This window comes from Schistocerca nitens, chromosome 2 (genome assembly GCF_023898315.1).
Source record: "Schistocerca nitens isolate TAMUIC-IGC-003100 chromosome 2, iqSchNite1.1, whole genome shotgun sequence".
In the NCBI taxonomy this organism is placed as follows: Eukaryota; Metazoa; Arthropoda; class Insecta; order Orthoptera; family Acrididae; genus Schistocerca; species Schistocerca nitens.
Genome location: NC_064615.1, coordinates 287,076,073 through 287,100,127, shown reverse-complemented (window position 1 = coordinate 287,100,127; position 24,055 = coordinate 287,076,073). Strand labels below are relative to the sequence as shown.

At 38.1% G+C, this 24,055-nt stretch overlaps 1 protein-coding gene across 1 annotated transcript in view; it reads right to left on the bottom strand.

The window, feature by feature from the left end:
* Window positions 1-22,741, bottom strand: part of LOC126236038 (uncharacterized) — a 33,079-nt gene extending 10,338 nt beyond the window's left edge. The window contains exons 1-2 of the mRNA XM_049945071.1: window positions 22,476-22,741; window positions 22,230-22,365 (exon numbers count right to left, since the gene is read on the bottom strand). Of these exons, the coding sequence (XP_049801028.1) occupies window positions 22,230-22,365; window positions 22,476-22,498 (159 nt within the window). The 5' untranslated portion in view covers window positions 22,499-22,741. The remainder of the gene's footprint in view (window positions 1-22,229; window positions 22,366-22,475) is intronic.
* Window positions 22,742-24,055: the final 1,314 nt, after the last annotated feature.

Sequence of the window (24,055 nt, the reverse complement as noted above, 5' to 3'; positions counted from 1 at the left end):
TGTATGAAGCGAAGAAGTTGTTTGTCAGTGTTACAAAAAAATCTTGAGAAGTTCTTGACCATTTCCTTCAAATTTTTACACAATACTCCAATAAGCATCTGGATAGACATAGGCTACACATCTTTTAAATATAAATAGTACGTAACTGGCAAACACTGTTAGCAAAAATCTCAAAAAGTTCTCGACTTATTTACATCAAATTTTTATACAGTACTCTACAAACATTCAGATAGACACAGACTATATACACTTTTAAACAACATCACACAGGTTTCCTGTTAAAACCAACGGCTTATCAACTTATGATTAGAATACTACTAAGGAATCTGAATCATTTGTAACTTTGTAATCCCACTTGTTCAAAGATTGAAACTATGTGAGACACGGTCACTGGAGCTACCATCCTCACAGGTCCAGTAGCTGAGAGGTACCTTTCATACCTCGTATACCAATGATCCCAACCAAATCACTACTTCCTGAACAAATTGGTGCATAATTTTTATAAAAAATCTATGTAAGTGTATTTTTAATATTTTTTTAACTTTTACTAGACATATCATCATGTCCACACTAATCTCAACATCCTTTCAAATTAGTATGCAAATCCTGGAAACTACATGCTCTAGAAGGCTGTTTTCTATGTTCTCCTTGGATTTGTTTATCACCAATTGGCTGTACTGATTCTTAAATATTCTTTGCTCGTATGCTTGTAAATCACAGAAAACAAAACAATTATTTTAATATTTGGTAGCTTGCTGTTGTGTGCTGTTGCTCTCTGTTATCATTTAAAATGACTAAACTAAAGGTATCTTCAAGAGATGCCAGAACAGAGGAAACAGGTACTATATAACTACACCAGTTGTGGATAGTAGTGAAATAATGCAACATAATAGTTGTATTGGTGAGAAGACTGTTGATATACCTTCCAGCACATCAACAAAAACAAAACAAAAAATAAATAAAAATAAAAAATCTGCAAGCTCACTATGTATGAGATATATTACCTACCCATGAAGGAAATGGAATAAATATAATTACAGATTCAAATATTTTAACATCATTGTTGAAAAGACTGTTGCATGCAAGTCATGTGTTGAAGATATAGTGCTTTCTGAAGCTGTAACTGTCAAAAATGGATTAGTCTCTAAACTTAAAACTATATGCACACATTGTGGTATTGGTCATTTCTAACTTTTGTCAAATGCTCAATTAATGAACTATATGAAGCCAATGTGAGGTTGTTTATGGACTTACATGCATTGGGAAATGTAGCAGTGATGGTATACTACTTTGTGCTCTCCTGGATCTACCAACCTCACCCACGGAATATGAGAAGTATACTGAAATTATTGGCAACTGCATAGGCTCCAGTGCAACAGAATCCATGAAAACTGCAGCTGCAGAAGCAGTCAACGAGAATGGTGGAGTAACAGATATTAATGCAGCATTTGATGGGTCATGGCAAAAAAGGATTCAAAATTCCAAAAATAGATTTGCTACTGCAACAAGTATTGATACTAGTAAGGTGCGAGACTTTGAAGTTCTCACTAAATATTGCCAAGGATGCAACTTAGTAGGTGATAATGAAGAGAAAAAGAGTGCTCACAGGCCCTCATGTATAAATAACTATGAGGGCTCAAGAGGCAGTATGGAGATAGCAGCAGGAATGGCTACTTTTCATCACTCACAATCAGATCGAGGAGTTTGATATATGAAATATCAGGGAGATGGAGACTGTACATCCTTCAACACTGTTTTAAAAAGCAAACCTTATATTGAACCTACTACAAATCTTGAGTGTGCAAGCCATGTAATGAAAAGGATGAGAGCCCACCTTTATTAGGTGAAAAAGAAATTTGGCAACACCAAATTATCAGATGGAAACAGTATCAAATATGCTGGAAGGCTTACTGATGAAGTTATTGATCAATTTCAGGAATACTGTGGCAAAGCCACTAGAGAGAGGACAAAAAAAATATATGATTTGGAATGCACGAAAAGAGCAGTGTGCGCAACGTATTTTCACAGGCTGTCCACCACAGATACTAACCATGTACGTAACTTGTGCCCACCTGTACCAGACACATGGTGTACATATAGAAAACCAGAGGCAGTAGGCAAACTAGATGAATTCAAAAATAAACATTCAGTTCCTGAAGCAGTAATGAAGACCATTAAGCCTACATTCAGAATGTTAGTAAATCCTGACTTGTTAAGGAAATGGCTCCATGGTAAGACACAGAATGTTAATGAGGCATTTAACAATACTGTGTGGACCCGGATTCCAAAAAACGTCTTTGCAGGCATAAAACATTTAAGATAAGGTGTATGTGGTGTAGTTATCTCATTCTCGGGGGTTTGTGCCACTCCAGTACCACATATTTTGCTTATTGACACAGCCAGACAAATGAAAATGTGCCTCATCGCTGAAGAACACTAAGGAGTCATGAGAGAACTCATCCTTACCCTCTCAATGTTTTCACATATTATGGTGGTTCTTGAAGGTCCTGCTTTCTTTTTCTACACACTTCCAGTATCCATAGAGGTGTCTACCCATATAACAATAGATTTCCCATCAGGAACATCATGCCTGCAGGCACGATGTTGAACTGTTTCCCAAATACGTGCTGAATTCTGATGACCGAACGTTTATTCGAAAAGTAAGCTGCAACAGCGAACGCGCGCTCCTCTCTTGCCCACTGCATGATCGCTACTAAACTAAACTTAAGGGAAAGAAAAGGTTACAGTCTCGCAATTTTGACTGCACTGAAACCCATGCAACAATGAGTAACAGCCACTGTGTGCTGCGCATTTCAAATAAGGAAGTTCCCACGCTGCGCCCTGTATATCAGTGAACTAAATACATTCAGATGTTCAATTGATAAAAAATTTGGTAGTGATATCTTCAATAGTTTGAGCAATAATGGGTTAAAGGTTGGCAGAAATTTGCATTGTCAATATAGGGGGTCTGATCTCACCTTAGCGACTTCAATTGCCAATCAAGATTTTATTTTCAGTAATAATAAACAAGGCTCACACTCAGACACATTGGCAGGGGGGAGGGGGTGGAGGATATGGACATAGGGAGGGGGAAGGAGATGGGTAGAGAGAGAGAAGGGGGTGGAGGAGGAGATTAGGACTTATATACAATTCCAATACATATTCAGCAATTGCAAAGCATTGCGGGCTTTGCTAGTGCAGTATAAGAATAGTGACCATAAATAGATCCTAACCTACGGTGATCCAAGATAGGTGTCACACCTTGCCAATGAAAATCAGTTTCAGACCAGATAGGAATTCCTGCCATCAGTGAATTTAGGTCATCTCGAGCAGTTTCCAAGCAAATACTTTGAAGGGAAACTGCTTGTGACTGACATTTGGAGTATGGTATCTCACAAAGGGTCATTACTCACAGCAGCACAAAGATACAGGCCTTACATAGGCCAATCAACACAGAAACTGAACAGAAGCTTTCTGGAGGCACATACTGTCGTGCACAGCAAATCACACTCTCGCCTCTTTTTAAACGATGCAAAGCACTGAGCGCACTGATGGACCACTGAGGGACTTAACTCACAGTGCTAGGAAGGTGTAGTACAGGCCAAGGTGCTTCTATGATGTTTTGGGGATGTTTTCAATATCATGACTGGGACTCACTTGCACAGGTTTTTTGTGAACATGAACCAACATGTTTATTCCATTATTTTCGGTGGTCAGGTACTACCCTCTTTCTACAGTTTTATGGTGAGTACACTGTGGATAATCTCATCTTCGAAGATGACAACAGCCATATTCACAGGGTTGTACACACAAGTTTCTGGCTTGATAAACACTCCAACACAGACTGCTCCTCCATTTGGCCATTAAATCACCCAATATAGTTCACACAGAAATTGTCTGGGACTATGTGGGAGCTCTGTCAATGAGTGGCTTCAGTTAGGTACGATGTGCCTTAAGAAACTTCTGGATTCTCTTTTCCGCCAAATTGGGACTGTTATCAAGGCTAGAGGCAGTGTTACAAGGTATTTAGAGTGATGTCTCCTAACTTTTTGACTAGTGTGTTTATTTCACATACATTACAAATGTTTAATGTAAATTCTCCAAAATAATAAAGCATATGTCTTTGTGAAGCAATATCCCGTAACACATGACAAAAGAAACAAAGCACTCTTACATCACCGAACTCATTTAACCTTTAACTACATGGGTGGGGTCTCAGCAGACCCCATGCTACATTTTTGGTTTATAGGTATTCTTAGTGTGCCACTGATGCTTGCAATTGGTGGGCGTGCACTGTGCTCTCGCAACAGTAAGTGCCTGTTTTTCATTGTTGGGGTACCTGTAGACCCCACGCATGCTTTTACGTAGTATTTATTTACAATATGCGAGAGCCAGTCATGACAAAACTGTACCATCTGGTGAGCAAGATGTATGAGACAGGCTAAATACCCACAGACTTCAAGAAGAATATAATAATTCCAATACCAAAGAAAGCAGGTGTTGACAGATGTGAAAATTACTGAACTATCAGTTTAATAAGTCACAGCTGCAAAATACTAACGCGAATTCTTTACAGACGAATGGAAAAACTGGTAGAAGCGGACGTCGGGGAAGATCAGTTTGGATTCCGTAGAAATGTTGGAACACGTGAGGCAATACTAACCTTACAACTTATCTTAGAAGAAAGATTAAGAAAAGGCAAACCTACGTTTCTAGCATTTGTAGACTTAGAGAAAGCTTTTGACAACGTTAACTGGAATACTCTCTTTCAAATTCTGAAGGTGGCAGGGGTAAAATACAGGGAGCGAAAGGCTATTTACAATTTGTACAGAAACCAGATGGCAGTTATAAGAGTCGAGGGGCATGAAAGGGAAGCAGTGGTTGGGAAAGGAGTGAGACAGGGTTGTAGCCTCTCCCCGATGTTATTCAATCTGTATATTGAGCAAGCAGTAAAGGAAACAAAAGAAAAATTCGGAGTAGGTATTAAAATTCATGGAGAAGAAGTAAAAACTTTGAGGTTTGCCGATGACATTGTAATTCTGTCAGAGACAGCAAAGGACTTGGAAGAGCAGTTGAACGGAATGGACAGTGTCTTGAAAGGAGGATATAAGATGAACATCAACAAAAGCAAAACGAGGATAATGGAATGTAGTCAAATTAAATCGGGTGATGCTGAGGGGATTAGATTAGGAAATGAGACACTGAAAGTAGTAAAGGAGTTTTGCTATTTAGGGAGTAAAATAACTGATGACTGTTGAAGTAGAGAGGATATAAAATGTAGACTGGCAATGGCAAGGAAAGCGTTTCTGAAGAAGAGAAATTTGTTAACATCGAGTATAGATTTAAGTGTCAGGAAGTCGTTTCTGAAAGTATTTGTATGGAGTGTAGCCATGTATGGAAGTGAAACATGGACGATAACCAGTTTGGACAAGAAGAGAATAGAAGCTTTCGAAATGTGGTGCTACAGAAGAATGCTGAAGATAAGGTGGGTAGATCACGTAACTAATGAGGAGGTATTGAATAGGATTGGGGAGAAGAGAAGTTTGTGGCACAACTTGACTAGAAGAAGGGATCGGTTGGTAGGACATGTTTTGAGGCATCAAGGGATCACAAATTTAGCACTGGAGGGCAGCGTGGAGGGTAAAAATCGTAGAGGGAGACCAAGAGATCAATACACTAAGCAGATTCAGAAGGATGTAGGTTGCAGTAGGTACTGGGAGATGAAGAAGCTTTCTCAGGATAGAGTAGCATGGAGAGCTGCATCAAACCAGTCTCAGGACTGAAGACCACAACAACAACATGCTAATACAGTAATTTCTTCTTATTTCAGTATATTTACAACAATGACTCGCTTTCTTCGTGATGATGATATTGCACGATTGTTGGTAGAATGCACTGACTCAGAAGTTGAAGACACAGAACTAAATGATCCAGATGAAGATGTTGATGACATCAGTGATCATGATTACGATACACAGTGAACACCTTTCTGGTTCAGAGATGGAGCTAAGTGAAGGCTCTTCTTCTAGTGAAGAAGACGAAGAAAGGCAAGGGAACTATTTTTACAGTAAGAACAGATTCAAATGGAGTAAATCTGCCCCACATTCATCTCGTGTACAACAGCACAATATTGTACGAGAACGCGTGGGATTGAAAGGACCTGCTGCTTGTAAACGTGAAATGTCGCCTGTAGAGAGTTAACTATTATTTACCGATGATGTGCACTGTACCAACAAAAAACTTGAGGACAAATATTCACCTCCATTATTACGGCTGTATTATGCCAATAACATTGATTGCTATGAGTTACGAGCTTACCTTGGATTACTTCTGTTTACGTCGATATTCAAGTCAAATCATGAAAATGTTAGATGGCAATGGGCAATTGATTTTACTGGAAGACACATTTTTTGAGGTGTAATGGGGCTAAACAGATTTTCATTCATTCATTTCAATGTAACCTTTGATGATATTAGCACACGAGAAGAAAGAAAATCTACAGATAAACTGGCTTTGATACAAGGAATTTTTGAAAAGTTTATTAGCAATTGTAGTGTGAACTATTCTTATTCAGAATATTTATGTGTTGATGAAATGTTGGTAAAATTTCGAGGAAGGTGCTCATTCAGAATGTTTATCAAAAGTAAACCTGGAAAATATGGCCTGAAAATGCAGTATATTTGCAATGCGAAAACTCACTACTTATGTATTGCGTTTATATACTCTGGAATACCGCTTACCCAAAGAAATATCCCTTTCACAGTGTCAACACAGGACATGCTAAGACTTGCAGAGTCATTTTATGGAACTAATATGAATATCACTGAGACAGTTGGTTTACGTCTGTTGAGTTAGTAGACGAATTATTGAAACAAGGACTAACATACGTGGGTACTGTACGAAAAAACGAATGAGAAATTCCTCATCAGTTTTTGCCTGATAAAAGAAGACCCACTGAATCATCATTCGTTCCAAAGAAGTATAAAAGTGTAGTTTTACCATCTTCCACGCATCACGAAGTGTCTGTAAATCAACAATCTAAGAAACCTGCAATTATAGACTTTTACAATGTGACTAAGGGAGGAGGTGATGCCCCGGATTTGAAATGATCAAATTACTCTTGCTCACGTAGAACAAGAAGATGGCCGAACATAACCTTTGCTGCAATGTTGAATATTTCTCTTGCTAACGGATATGTTCTTTTCGTTGGTTCTAATCCAAATAAAAAAGTCCAGAAGAGAATACATAAAGTCTACTGCAATGAGTCTTGTAAAGCCATATGTTTGCAGGAGATTAGAAAATAACCCAAAGCTGGCCAAAGATGTACGCGAAATTATGAGCAAATTGGTTGGCGGAGAACAAATGTTTTCAACTCCTAATGAAGATAAGCCTGGTCCTAGTGCTTCTAAAAAGCGAAGGTGTTATATTTGCCCAAGGTCGAAAGGTAAAAAGAGCTCTCTAAAATGTAACACTTGCAAACAATTTATTTGTAAGCCTCATTCAAAGGCAATCAATTTTTTTTGTCCTGTGGAGCCAAAGGAAACGAATGATTTTGTAGGCACATAATGTGGTGTCATTTTTTTCGTCTTGTTAGTTTTTTCTGTTTTATTCTTTTCATTTGATTTTATTCTCCAATTCTGTACAAAATAAAAAAAAAAAGTTTAGTTAGAAGTTAGGATTTGTTGATTTTTATGTCAGTTTAAATGAGCTATACAAACAAAAAACCAAAATGACATGTTTTTGTAAATGGTTTAAAGTTTCTGATAAGACTGGTTAATATAAGCACAAGAAATGACTAAAATAATAAATATGTTGCCTTTTATCATGTAAATATAAAAATATCCAAGTTATTTCCAGTAATTACTTGCAAGCACACCTAAACACTGTTGGGGTACTTCTAGACCCCACACGTGACTGTACATTACCAGGAACAGTGCGTGTACTTGAAGGTTAAATCTTTCTATGATCTATCAATCCTCTGCAGGGAAATGTATCTTAGCTTATTGCGAAACAATCAAAATTTGAGGACAAAAACAAAACAAAAACGATAACCTACACTCATCTACAGTGACTCTTAACAACTTATGAATAGTTTTTCAGGCTGAAGGGATGGCTGGGGAGGAAGAGCATCACACTGAGGGATGGCAAGATATGCAGACAGGGAGCAGGTGATGAGGTAATGTGAGGCAATAGAAGAGACCTCAATAGCAGTGTAAAATGAGGATGGAATAAACTAAGAACCACTAAAATGGACAGAGGACAGCTCAGGAAGGGGTCGTGGAGAGATATTTCCATATTTGCAAGAATGGAGGATATGCTGTAGGGACAGTCGTCCCCCCCCCCTTCCCCACACACACACAGTTGAAAGCAGCTGTGTGCAAGAGCAAGCATTGAAATGATGCAGGTGCTGAAGCACCTGTCTCTCATCAGCATCATTGTGTGCAGTATGTTTTGCAATTAGTAAGCTGAGTGCGAAGTTGGCTACAGTTTGGCAGTGGCCATTCACATGGGTAGAAAGCTAGTTAGTTGTCACACCTTTGCAGAACTCACAGAGTAATTGCAACACACTGCAATCACATGACTCTACTTTCAAATGGATAGGAAATGCTTGTTATTGAACAGCAGTAGGCTGTTTTGGATGATTTTATGGTGCAGGCTGTTTTGGATGATTTTATGGTGCAGACTTTGCACTATAAACTGACCACAAAACAAAGGAATGACCTGTCAGATGGAATTATTGGGGACTTGGGTGGCATAAGAAAAGACTAGGATAATGCATAGGTTGCATACGTAACAAAATACTGCTTTACGTGCCTGATTTGTTCGCTGTAGGGAGATTAAGGAATGGGGCTATTAGGTCATCAGTCGCTCCTTCATGAAACAAGTCCATGGATTCCAGTGTTGCTAAATAAAGGTAAAGGCCATTTAAGAGTGCTGGAAAACATTAGGATAGAGATGCCAGGAACACAAACTCTACTAAGAGTTAAAAGCAATTTCATGAAATGTAAAAAGAGGTACAAAACCAAGTTAGTGAATTAGGTTATAGGCAACTGGGAGGCTTATCTGTGGTGATAGTAAGTCCCCTCCCCCACTCATGCACAACCCCCCATTGGCATGAATAGAACAATGATCTAATCATTAATACATTTCTAAACAGATTCTGGATTATGGTGGTAGAATTTTGGGTAGGATAACTCTCATGTCACAGCATTTTGGAAAGTAGACGGAGCTATGGTGAACAGTGTAGTTGAGTTTTTCAAGGTCTGCATGATGAGAGGGGGTACACTTGGTGGCTGCTTCACAGTGTAAATAAATTTGGTGTCACAAGAAAAAATGGTGTGAGAAATATATTCTAGAGTTTCTAGGCAGGAGATTGTTCATAAAGGCAAGGTTATCAGTACATTTGTATAACTCCTGCTTTCCACTGCACACGTGGCACCTATGGGTAGCTGGGGGCTTTATGAGGTAATGGGTGACAGCAGTCAAACTGGAAGTACTGTTGCTGGTTGGCACAACTGGTATGGATGGATGTTTCTTGGAGTCTTCTCATAGGTTGATATCAACATTTAGTAAGGATGATGTGAAGTGAGTTTAGGAGTAGCTACTGCAGTTGTGAAGAGAGGAGCAGAGTCAGTCCTTCCAAATTTCACAGAAGCTCTCCTGTGAAAATCGCAAGACTAGCACTCCTGGAAGAAGGCAGGACATGAGGTAATGGCAGAAGTACAGCTGTGAGGATGGCTTGTGAGTCATGCTTGGGTAGCTCAGTTGGTAGAGAACTTGCCCGCGAAAGGCAAAGGTCTCAAGTTTGACTCTCGGTCCGACACACACTTTTAATCTGCAAGGAAGAGTGAAAATCTCATTCTCATGGAGATGCTTTAAAAAAAGTCACCCAAATCACAAGACATGGCACCAGAATTATCCTTCTGTCATTTTACCTCAAAGAGGAGAATTAATTTCAATATTAATAATTTACGGTGACAGACAGAAGTCTGACTGCTAAGGACTTTACACCTGTCACACTGGCCAAAGATTTTGAGGTAAATGACTGCAGGATGTTGTCCAGCTGCTGCTCTTTGTTTATTGATAAGTTCTTTTAATTTTTACATTTCAGTGTAAAATGTTTTAAAGAAATAAAGTACCACAGAAATTCCAGCCTATTTGACAAGCCATAGGAGACAACCAAGATAAAGTGCTGCGGAAACTCAACGAAAGGGATCCTTTTGTGGCAGGACAAAGCACCTTTGCTCACATTCCAACTTGCAGTCACCAGACTGAAGTCCCCGTACAGTGAACTGGTCAGCCATCCCCTCTGTTCACTCCACATGCCCCATTCAAAATCCTGACATGTTCCATCCTCTCAAGAAACACCCGATACCTTAACATTTTGATAACAATGAAGATTTTCTGAGAGATTAAATCTGTATGACATATTGGAACTCGAACTGAGAACCTTCCCTGTTTTGCACAAATCTCTTAATGAAGGAATCATGACATGTGATCCATCTCACAGCCTCACTTTTCCAGTACTTATAAAATACAGTAAGCATCTAGAGGTGTTTTTGAAGGACATATTAGTTCCCCAAAATAGAGCTGTAAGGCAGTAAAGATACAACCAAATGTCGCTTTACATGAGTGGGAAGCTGACTGAGATATGTTTAAATCCATGTCTTTCTCATAATACATAAGTAGTCTATCCTCCAAGATCTTTTGCCATATACTACTCACGCTGTCACTTCTTAGTTCTGCAAAAAATGGTCTCATGCTCCATCAACAGGTGTTTATACAATTCCTTCCAAGAGTGGTGCATCATACATTGGGCAGACAGCGTTAACATGTGCTGGACCAAAATCATACACCAACTCCTTACAGGCAGATAAACTGGATGCAGTATAAAAACTGCACTGAACTGGCCATTCTATGGTCTATAACAGTACCAATACCATCACATCAACTTCAGGTCCACCCCTTTAGCTGAGAAGTCAGCATGTTTGACTGTCATGATTCCTGGCTGTGTCAGAGATTTTCTCTGCTCGGGGAATGGGTTTTGTGTTATCCTCGTCAACCAATCATCACCAAGATGCAAGTCAATCAATGTGGCGTCAACTGAAAAGACTTGCAACTTGGTGGTCGAACTTCCCAGGTGGTGACTCCTGGCCATCAATACAATACGATCATTTCATCAACTTCATAATTTTTACTGCTAAAGAAACAGTGGAATTTTGTCTGTAAAAGGGACTAAATGAATCAAGTCACTGCTTTCTGTCTGCAAATATTTGGAGTAAAGTCCTCATTCTGATTAGCACTAACACAGGTTGCTGCAACACTTTTTTTATCCAAGTTTTGATTTACAGACCTACAAATGTTTTGAGTTTCTGACCATGGGATCCGTAACCTGGCCAGTCAGGAAAGCTATGCATGCTGAACTCCACTGGCACCCAGAAAACATCTGTAGAAGATATTAATCTTTCAAAAGTGGGTGCTAGTGCTGTATAATCAGTCTGTTAACTCACCCAAAAAATGGGCAGAAAATGCACATCAGTAACTGAACTCTCAACAGAGAGAGGAAAAAGCAGATGAAACTTTCCTTGATGTCTTCCTAAGACAGTCTGCATTCCTTCCTAATTAAGTACGTAAGTGTAGACTAGATACAGCTTAAATTCAAAGAAATAATATTGATGGCAATTGAGAGTTTCATACCAAGTAAATCATCAAGACACAGAACAGGTCACGACACTGTTGCAGAAGCAATGAAAGAATCATCCCAGATTTAAATGAATGCAAAATCTCCAAGGTTAGCCATGTTTAACAGGAGCTCGAAATTTAGTGTGTACTTCAAAGCACGGTGCTTTTAATACTTTCCACAACAAAACTATGTCTCAAAATTGGCACAAAATCCAAAGACATAGTCCTATGTAAAGCACACCAGCAGCAAGACAATATCAATACCTTCACTGTATGATAGAAATGGTAATATTACTAATAATAGTTCCACTAAAGTGAGGTTACTAAACACAATTTTTCAAAATTCCCTCACCAAAGAAGATGCAGAAAATGTTCCAGAATTCATATCAAGAACAGCTGGCATCATGAGTAACTTAGAAGAAGATACCCCACTGTAGCAAAGCCACTTAAATCATTTAATAAAGGCCAATCTTTTGCTGGAGAATTTATACCAATTATAAGGAGCAGTCAAATGCAAATGAGACAGGTGGAAAAAAAGTAAGTAAACTGTTTATTACTTCAAAAGTAATCACAGTAACTGTTAATGCATTAACCGCACTGTGGGACAATACAGTCAATGTCTTCAGTGAAAAATGTTTGCAGCTGCCTATGGAACCATCATTGTTTCCAGGGATGCACATCTACATCTAAAGCAAGTTGATGGCCATGAATATCTTTTTTCAGGGCTCCAAAAATATGGAAATCACATGGGGAGAGATCACCACAAGGTTGTTTCAACTATGCTGCAGACATTTCGCTGGATAGCCCTTACACATCTTCCGTACAGTCCTGATTTCTCCGCATGTGATTTCTATGTTTCTTGTGCCCCGAAGAAATACAGTCATGGCCATCGATTTGCTTTGGATGAAGGGTTGCACGCCAGCGTACAATCATGGTTCCACAGGTAACCACAAACATTTGTCCACCAAGGCACTGACAAGATCTTGCATCACAGTGGGATAAATGTATTAACAGTTATAGCAATTACTTTTGAAATAATAAACATTTTACTTATCTTTTTCCATGTGTTTTGTTTTCATAGCTCATAGCAAGTGACGAAAAGTCACTGAGTGAAATAGAAGCGATATCTGGTGTTATCCAAGAAAGTGTTATAGCCTCTCTGCTGTTCCCAATCTATATAAACAATTTAGGAGACAATGTGAGCAGCCCTCTTAGATTGTTTGTAGATAATGCTGCTATTTACCATCCGAAAAACCCTTCAGAACATCAAAGCCAATTGCAAAATGATGTCTGTACTGCGCGAAAAGTGGCAATTGATTCTTAAATAAAGAGAAGTGTGAGGTCATCCCCATGACAAATAAAAGGATATGTTCCTTTCAGTTACATCATAAATCACACGTATCTACAGGTTATAGTTTCAACTAAAGACCTAGGGATTACAATTAAGAACAATTTTAACTGGAAGCATCACACAGAAAATTTTGTGGAGAAGACAAACCAAAGATGGCATTTTATTGGTAAAACACTTATAATGTGCAACAAATCTACCAAATAAATTGCCTACAGTACACCTGTCTGTCCTCTTTTGGATTATCAGTGTGAGGTATGGGATCCTTACCAGATAGGACTGATAGAGGAAATCAAAAAAGTTCAATGAACGGGCAGTTGATTTTTAATTATCATGATACAGAAAACAGAGTGTCACTGATGTGATAGGTGAACTGGGGTGGCAAATATTAACAAAGAGGTGTTTTATATTGTGGTGAGAGAGATCTTTTCATGAAATTTCAATCACCAACAGTCTCCTCTGAATGAGGAAATATCTTGTTGCCTCTCCCCTATGTAGGGAGACATGACCATTTTAATAAAATTTGTCATGAAAACTATTAAATGTATCTTGGACTGAAGCCTAAAGCCCACATTACTTTCTAGCTTCTGTTACACAAGGCCAATCTTGGAGATTTTGTGTTCTTTTGAATCTGGGTTGATTATTTCATTGCTTCTACAACAGTGTCCTCACCTGTTTGTGTACCATGGAGGATCTGTTCTGTTTCTTATTGATTTATTTGGTATGAATCACAGATTCTGCATTGGGGGTGTGGCAGGTTTGAAAATTTAAAATGGAAACGGGTAGACTGAAGTTAGATATATTGGGTATTAACGAAGTTTGGTGGCAAGAGCAACAGGACTTCTGGTCAGGTGAATATAGGACTATAAATACAAAATCAAATACATCATGCAGAAGTATGTCTAAAAATTAATAAGAAAATAGGATTGTGGGTAAACTACTATGAACAGCATAGTGAATCCATTATCATAGTCAAGACAGACACGAAGCCCACACCCAGCATGGTAGTACAGTTTAAATAACAATAGTTCTACAGATGACAAAGAGATTGAAGAAATGTATGATGAGACAAAAGAAATTATTGAGATAGTTATGAGAGATGAAAAATTAATAGTGATGGAGAACTGGAATTCGATAATAGGAATGGGAAGAGATGGAAAATAGTAGGTGAATATGCGATGGTGGAAAGGAATCAAAGAGGAAGCCACCTAGTAAAATTTTGCTCAGAGCATAATTTAATCATCGTTAACTCTTGGTTTAACAACAATGAAAGAAGGCTGTATATGTGGAATAGACCAGGAGACACAAGAAGATCTCAGACTGATTACATATTGGTAAGACAGAGATTTTGGCACTAGATTTCAAACTGAATGGCATTTCTTGGGGCAGATGTGAACTCTGATCATAATTTATTGGTTATGAGCTGTAGATTAAAACTGATGGCTGGAAAGTTGCACAAGTCACACCAATACCCAAGAAGGGAAAATGGAATAATCCACTGAATTACAGACCCATATCGCTAACGTTGATTTGCATTCAGATTTTGGAACAATAACTTTGTTCAAACACTACAAATTACCTTGAAGAAAAGTTTTTACTGAAAAACAGCCAACATGGATTCCGAAAACATAGTTCATGTAAAACACAAATAACTTTGTATTCACACGAAGTAATGAGTGCTATTGACAGGGGATGTCAAACTGATTACATGTTTTTAGATTTCCAAAAGGCTTTTGACACCATTACTCACAAGTGACATAATAAAATTGCATGCCTATGGAGTATCATCTCAGTTGTATGACTGGATTTGTGATTTCCTGTCAGAAAAATCACAGTTCATAGTAACTAACAGGAAGTCATTGACTAAAACCAAACTAATATCTGGCATTCCACAGGAAGTGTTATAGGCCCTAAGCTGTTCCTGATCCACACAAATGATTTAGGAGACGATCTGAACAGGTCTCATATGATTGTTTGCAGATGATACTGTCATTTAACATCTTGTGAAGTCATCAGATAATCAAAACCAATTACAGACTTATTTAGACAAGATATCTGTATGGTGCAAAAATTAGCAACTGACTCTAAACAATGAGGAGTGTTAAGTCATCCACATGAGTACTAAAAGGAATACACAAATTTCAGTTACACAATAAATCACACAAATTGACTGTAAATTCAACTAAATACTTACGGATTTAATTACAAATAACTTAAATCGGAATGATCACATAGATAATGCTGTGGTGAAAGCAAATCAAAGACTGCAATTTATTGGCATAACACTTAGAAAATGCAACAGGTCTACTAAAGAGACAGCTTGTCTGCCCTCTTCTGCAGTACTGTTGCGTAGGGTGTGATCTGCATCAGATAGAACTGCCGGAGGAAATCGCAAAAGTTAAAAGAAAGGCAATTCATTTCGTATTCCTGTGAAGTGGGGGGAGACAGTGCCACAAATGCAATGTTCAAACTTGGGTGGCAATCATAAAAAAGGGCATTTTTCAGTGCTGCAAGATGGTCTCAAGAAATTCAAATCACCAACTTTCTTCTCAAATTGTGAAAATATTTTGTTGGCATCCACCTACAAATGGAGAAATGATCATCATCACAAAATAAAAGAATCAGAGCTCACACGGGAAGATTTAAGTGTTTGTGTTTCCTGTGTGCTGTTCGAGATTGGAATGATAAAGAAATGGCTTGAAGGTGGTTTGATGAATCCTCTGCCAGGCATTTAACTGTGAATTGCAGAATAACCACAGAAACATAGATGTAGACAAAATTGCAAAAAGGTATGGTATTGCAGAGATGGGATCTGAATAATTTGAAAGAACTGGATGTTGTTGAGAGTTTTCAAGGGAGCATTAGGCAACAACTGACAAACAGGGGAAAGGAATACAACAGAAGAGCAGTGTGTAGCTTTGAGATATGAAATAGTGAAGGCAGCAGAGGATCAAATATGAAAAGACAAGACCTAGTAGAAATCCATGGATATGACAGGTGATACTGAATATAATTGAAGAAAGGAAAAAATATAAAACTTCAGCAAATAAAGTGAGCAAAAGGGAGTACAGATGCCTAAAAAATGAGACTGGCAGAAAGTACAAAACAGCTAAGCAGGAATGGCTCAAGGACAAATGCACGGCTATAGAAGCATATTTAACAAGGGAAAGTAGATACCATCTATAGGAAAATTGATGGGACCTTTGGAGAAATGGGAAGAAAGTGTATCAACACCAAGAGCTCAGATGGAAGCAGAGAAGGGAAAGCTGAAAGGTTGAAGGGGTATATAAAGGGGCTACATAAGGGAAATGATCTTGAAGGCAATGTTATAAAAAGAGAAAAGGACTCACAAGATGATGAGATGGGAGAGATGATACTGTGAGAAAAATTTGACAGAGCACTGGACAATCTACATGCCAAAACAAGGTCCTTGGAGTAAACGACATTCCTAAGAACTACCGATATCCTTAGGAGAGGCATCTATAACAAAGCTATTCCACTTACGTGTAAGATGTACAAGACATGTGAAATACCCTCAGACTTCAAGAAGAATGTGATAAACCCAATTCCAGTACTCAAAAAAGCAGGTGTTGACAGCAGTGAATATTATCAAACGAACAGTTTGATACCATCTATAAAAAGATAAGACCTAGTAGAAATCCACTGATATGACATGTGATACTGAATATAATTGAAGAAAGGAGAAAATATAAAACTTCAGCAAATAAAGTGGGCAAACGGGAGTACAGATGCCGAAAAAATGAGACTGGCAGAAAGTACAAAACAGCTAAGCAGGAATGGCTCAAGGACAAATGCAAGGCTATAAAAGCATACTTAACAAGGGAAAGTAGATACCATCTATAGGAAGATGTACAAGACATGTGAAATACCCTCAGACTTCAAGAAGAATGTGATAACCCCAATTCCTGTTCTCAAAACAGCAGGTGTTGACAGCAGTGAATATTATCAAACTTCAGGGAAGATCCAGAGAAATGCAAGAATGGGCGAGGCAATACTGACCCTACAACTTCTCTTGAATATAGGTTAAGGAAAAGCAAACCTGTATTTATAGCATTTGTAGACTTAACAGCAAGCATTTGACAATGTTGTTTACAACTTGTGCAGATATCAGATGGCAGTTATAAGAGTTGAAAAGCATGAAAGGGAAGCAATGGTTGAGAATGGAGTGAGACAGGATTGCAGCCCATCCCCAATGTTATTCAATCTGTACACTGAGCAAGCTCTGAAGGAAAGCAAGGAGAAATTTGGAAAGGGAATTCAAGTTCAGGGAGAAGAGATAAAAACATTGTGATTTATCACTTATATTGTATTTCTGTCAGAGACAGGAAAGGACTTGGATTAGCAGTTGAAAGAAATAGATAGTGTCTTGAAAGGAGGATATAAGATGAAAATCAACAAAAGCAAAACATGGGTAGTGTAATGTAGCCGAATTAAATCAGATGATGCTGAGGGAATTATACTTGGAAATAAGATGTTAAAAGTAGTAGATGAATTTTGCTATCTGGACAGTAAAATAACCTATAATGGCCTAAACAAAGAAGATATAAAATGTAGATTGACAGAACAGTGTTTCTGAAGGAGAGAAATTTGTTAACATTGAATATAAATTTAAGTGCTAGTCAGCCATTTCTGAAGGTACTAATCTGGAGTGAGAAGTGGATGATAAACTGTTCAGACAACAAGAGAATGGAAGTTTTTGAAATGTGGTGCTATAAAAGAGAGATGAAGATTAAGTGGGTAGGTCACATAACTAATGAGGAGATACTGAATAGAACCAAGGAGAAAAGAAATTTATAGCACAAACTGACAAAAAGAAGGGATCGGTTGACAGGTCTCATTTTTGAGACATCAAGGTACTGTCAATTTAATACTGGAGGGAAGCATAGGAGGAAAAATTGTAGAGGAAGACCAAGAGAAAAATACAGCAAGCAGGTTAAAATGCGTGTATGTTGCAGTAATAATTCAGAGACAACAGGGATTGCACGCGATAGAGTAGCATGGATATCTGTATCAAACCAGAACCAGTCTTCGGACTGAAGACCACAACATCAACAATAATAAAAATAAGAGATTTAAGAGTTAATTTTTTCCTACTCGCTATCTGAAAGTGGAACAACAGAGAAATAAAATGAATGCCAAGCAGAGTTCTCATGTAGATCTTAAGTTATGACAAGTGTGTGCTAAAAACTTTATAGATCAATACAAAGTACAGCCTTGGTATCTATAAAAATGTGGGCAAACTTTTGGCACTCATATGGCGAGTGCTTCCTGAACCTATGTAAACCTAAGGTTTTGGTGTCTTGCGAGGCACCAAATTGAAGGTTTATACTGGATATAGTGAAAGAGGGAAAACATCATCTGCTAAGTCACAACACAGACAAGTGCATGTGTTCAGTGATCATGACAGACGGTTATTGAAGAGGGCTGCAACAAAAAATATGACAACAGCTGCAAAAATCACTGCTGAATTGAATGTTGCACTCGTGAACGCTGTCAGTATCAAAAGAACATGAAGGGAGCACCATTAGCAGGTACTTGCAGGGTGAGCTGGAATCCAAAATCACTTGTCAGTGATGCAAATGCCAGTAACAGGAAAACCTGATGCCGAAGACATAAAACCTGAACTATTGAGCAATAGAAGGAAGTCAATTGGTTGGATGAGTCTTCTTGCACACTATTTCCAATTTTTGGTCAAGTGGTTACAGTGTACTTACAGTGTCGGCAGCTGTTCACCTACATGCTGATGCTGGTAATTCATTTTCGGCGGTCATAGTCAATCATGTAATTGGATAAAGTAGCCAATGAAAATTGCTGAATGACTTGTTTCTATGCGATATATGAATTGATTGCTCCTGTTTCTGTTGTAAATAGTGTGAGAATGGCGATTACTGATCTGGCTATTATGTTACTGGGTTTCGTATGTATTCTTAGTAATCGTTGTTTTTCGGAGAATGACAGAATTTCTTGGGATATTGTTTCATACTCCAATGTTATGATTTGATCGTGAGTTGGTGAACCCAACGAATGTGACAGAAAAACTGACTGTGGTAGTGGGTTGATCAGTATCATAGGCCAATGATTGTTTTGAGAACTTTGTGGGGTATATTCGAAATGTCATTTCCAAGATTGTAGTTATGCAGGAGCCAAAGAGTACAGTTTTTTATCAATGCAGTTACATTATTCTATCAAAAATTGACTGTTTACGCTGTATTCTGTTTCATATGACAACAGACTGCAATATATATTATACTGTGCTGCCATATAGTTTCATACAGTCCACATCATGATGAAGCTTATGGAACACTATTTTCATTGGTTCCACCAACTTGTCTAATCTGATGGATAAGCCTGACATCATAAGTGCACTTTCAAGCGACAAATTTATGTTACAAGAGCAAAACATGATGGGGTTCAGTGACAATTTGGGCAGCCATATTGAGGTATCCCATTAGACCCATTGTTACTCCAGAGGGTAGTGTTACTCCCAAGGATTATGTAACCACTTCGGCTGATCAGATCCACCCCCATGGTCCAATGTTTGTTGCCCAATGGTGACAATGTGTGCATAAATGAGACGGTCCATGTTCACACAGCTTCCATCATCCAGGACTGATTCAGTGAGAACATGGATGAATTGTCGCATCTCTCCTGACCGCCACAGTCACCAGATCTCAATATTATTGAGTCTTTGTCACAACACAAACTCTACAAGACACTATCGGGGACTCACACAAACAGGGACCATTAAATGAACTAACAAACCACATCTCCAAGGTGTAACACACCTTCTGTAAACAAATAAGACCTTTCATGCACCATAGCAGAAGTCAAAGGGATGAGTGGGTTAGTCCAGATGAGCACTCCAGTGCTACACACTTCTCCAACATCAACAGCGAGGGCATAACACAAATATAGGCGAAGTACTGGTGCTAAATTGTTCTCATTGACCCTGTGCACAGTCATGTTGTACAAACGGAGAAGATGTCTTAATTATTGACGACGCCTTTGGCACAATTGTTTTATTAATCTCCATTGCATGATGTAATTTTAGATTTTTTACTTCTGATGAAGGTATATTTATATATACCGAAACCTTGGTCAAGAATTTTATTAAATTTTTATCCTGCAACTGTTTTGGCCGTCATCCTTTATCATGAAGAATTTCAACAGTTGCTGTTGCAGCCATGTTTAAAATCTTGAAATACAGAAACATTTAACATAGGTCAAACAAGAGAGATATATTATCATAAAATCATGGCTGGTTATTGTACCAGGCACTGCATTAAAGCTGTTGCTATAATAATGCAGATGGTTTTAAAACACGGCATACATTAAATAAGAGTAAACACATGATAAAACAAAAGAAGAGATGCAATACAGAGCATACACAACACTTTCAATAGTAGTCATCCATCATCAATATAGAAAAAGATAGATTGCTACTTACCATAACGATAAAATGCTAAATCGCAGACAGGCACAATTAAAGAATACTTACACATAAGCTTTCAGCCACATCCTTTGATGGAAAAAGAGAAACACATGCCACTGATTCACACAAGCAAGCACACTTCACGCACACCACTGCCACCTCTGGCATTCTGGCCCAACTTGCCAGAGTTTCCAGTCATGTGTGTAAATGAATGGTGTGTGTTTCTCATTTTCCGATGAAGGCTGTGGCCGAAGGCTTGTGTGCAAGTGTCTTTTAGTTGTGCCTTTCAGCAACTTAGCATGTTATCTTTACTGAAAGTAGCATTCATACACAGTTGATATTCCTACCTAGAGTTTCCATTGATTGTAATCATATATCACATAGTACACAGACACAATGTAGAATGCACAACATAGTGTAGCCGGTTATTTACCAGTCACCATGGTAAACCTGTAAAACACTAACCTAGAATTAAGTAGACTAGCATATCAACATACCTCAGATATTAACTTCGGGAGGCAATGCACTGGGATGTCAGGCTCGAGGTCATATTCTGAGACCACTTCCCTGGGTAGTGCAGGTGAAAGGACCTCTACTACTCAATCTGCCCTATCCTCTTTTATCACTCTTCTTAAATAAATTTTTTTTATTTTCTTTTATAATGTCCTATGTCCAATATGATGCACAACAGTTTTATAATACCGCCATCATTTACAGAAAGAAAGAGGACAAAAGATCTCCATGGGGCACCACTCCCACGAGGTGCTGTATGGGCAATGGAGCCTGCGGAGCCACTTAAGGCGTCCATTGGGGACAGTCGATTCTGACTAAGTGTACTCAGTGGAGCACAATGGACTACACAAAACTTATTAAAAAGAAATAATCCAACTGCAGCATAAAAAAGAAACAAAGTCTATTTTGGAGCTATGGATGCACGATCGCTGAATATATACACTTCCACCATTTTTGACTCAACTTGCAACTATTATGCAGGAAGTATAATATAAGATTCCCTTGTCAACCGTACAGGACCTGCATTTATACATTTTGAGACAACTGGAAGCTGTTCTGAAGGCTAATGGTTTTCCTATACTGTGCAAAGCATAGTACTGTGTTGTGCTTTCAGCGTTCCTATATTTTTCACCATCCCCTGTAGTTTCAACTTACCAAAGTGGACACGACAAGCACTAGAAATCACTCCTACAGATGGAAATATGAGTGCAATACAAGCGAAGTTAAGCAACACTTCTGTACAAGTCAATGACAAAAACACAGAGTTCTGACTTAAATTACTAGTTTCTTGAAGTGCTTTGTCAACCACAGAATTTCTTGTCTTGCCATGTATGATATTACATTGGCAAATATAGTGCCATACAAAATTCTGCCTTTTATTGATATCTGCTTCACACGTCAGTAATTCAGAGAACCATGTTACCTGCTGAACATGTTATGCAATGTTAACAGAACTACACAAAGAGGATGATCTGCCTCCAATGCACTACACATACCACAGTTACACTGGGTACCATATCATTTGCTTCCTAATCCATTGTCCACAATAAGTCTGTTAAAAACAGCAAGCAAAAATGATAATCACCTCTACTGCATAGTTTCTTTCTCTGTTGTCAGCTAATATGAATACACAAACAATGATCTCGTATTCACTACATAGATAATACATGCAAGTCATTAAAATAAACACGAACTAGAAGCAATCACAGAAATATGAGTTTAATGGATTAGCACCTGTTTAAAAATGGCATGTTCAGAATGTTGTTCGCAAGTGCTGTAAATAGTCCCATTGATGTGCAAGTTGTTAATTCTTTTAGATAATGGCATAAAATCACAGCATTCCTCTTCACAGTTATTTCGACCACGTTTCCTGTAATGAAAACGCTTGCAATACAAAATAAGCACAAAATAGCAAGAAACACATATTATATGATCACATTATATGAAAATTATTAATAATGTTATTAATGATAAACTTACCTGCTGCTAAGATCTTGTGACATTGTGAGTGACGATGACAACAAAAACAAAAATATATCAAACACGTAACTAACCTATCTAGCTGTCATAACAAACAAATGTTCGATCATTCTCCTATGCTACCAAAGTTCTTACACTGACTAAGTCCAAAGATATTAATGAGTACTTTATGGGACATTGTAGCCGGTTGTGGTGTGATACACTTTTGTACTTGGTTGTCGTACAGTCCAGCACAACAGTCGCGACACTCCTCGTTTTTGTTCGCCATAGTGACCACAGCGCGCCAAACGGCCAGGTAGTTACACTACTGGGTTCGGCGAGGTCTTGTGAAAGCGGCAGCGAATCGTAATTGTTTATATTGGTCTGAAGAATGTTTTTTACAAATGGAAGCGTCTGTAGCGCAATAAATTTGAGCAACAACAGGAATAAGATACCACATTTGGCTTTTTTTTAGGTTTCCTAACGACCTTAGGAGGTGTGAACCGCTACATCACACAACAATTTAAGTACGATTTTCTTGTAACCTTCTGGAGAATATCGTGTTCTTTAAGAACAAAAAATAGCTAGTGAACGGCAAAAGACCTGACCTTTTGCAGAAAGGCGTCGTATATATCCTCAAAAACGTGAAGTTTTCTTCGCTACACTTCTAGTCAAATCAATGAATGTGGAACATAGGCAACATGTACGGAATGCAATACCTACGTTATTTAACATAGCAGACGAGCTTACCAGACCTGTAACTGAACAAAAAACCACACAGACGTGATAATAAAAGATCGAAAGTAATAAAACTGTTTCCAACACAGAAGAATCGAGTTTCACAATTATTGCTGAATAAGAGCCATAAACGGCACGAATCTACAAAAGTAATTACATTTACAAAAATATTGTGTATTAGAAAGTCGAGTGAAGAGTAAGACTGTGTTAAATGTTAGGCCCCATAAAAAATTGTTAAGTGTTAAGGAAAGTGCCAGTCATAATCAGAACAGACAACAAAAGAAATATATACTTCTCATGCATGAAATATGTTTTTATATTCTCTTGTGTTCAATGGAGTAAGCTGTAATTATATAAAATTATTCGAAAGTGTTTCTTCATCATTCAGTTGTAACTTACGTCACTGAATCAAGGAGATTCGGGTGTTTTTACATGTATTTCATGATCAATGTTTGGAATGCAAAAATTTAATAATTATTTTGATAATTAAATAGAAAAATGATTAAAAAACTTTAATTTTACTTCTGCTTTCTCGTCGCTTGGGGCGTTAGTGTCGCACCAACTGCCAGATGGTAACGATTTTCACAGCCGTGAATGTAGCGATTGTATATGTTAGATTGTGGTTGTCATGAAACATCAAGGCGTACACGTGAACTCTCTTACATGTTTAGTTTTGTTATCTATCCTGTAATAATTCAAGTTCAGTGCATTAACATTAACTTTCTTTTATCGAGCGTTCTAGTATGCATTTGTGAAGTACAAAACGTTAGTTCTGTACGTTCTAAAGCTATGCACAGTTATTTACATGGATAACCTAAGAGACCACAAAGTTGTGGTTGAGGTGTTCAGTCCACAGGCCTGTT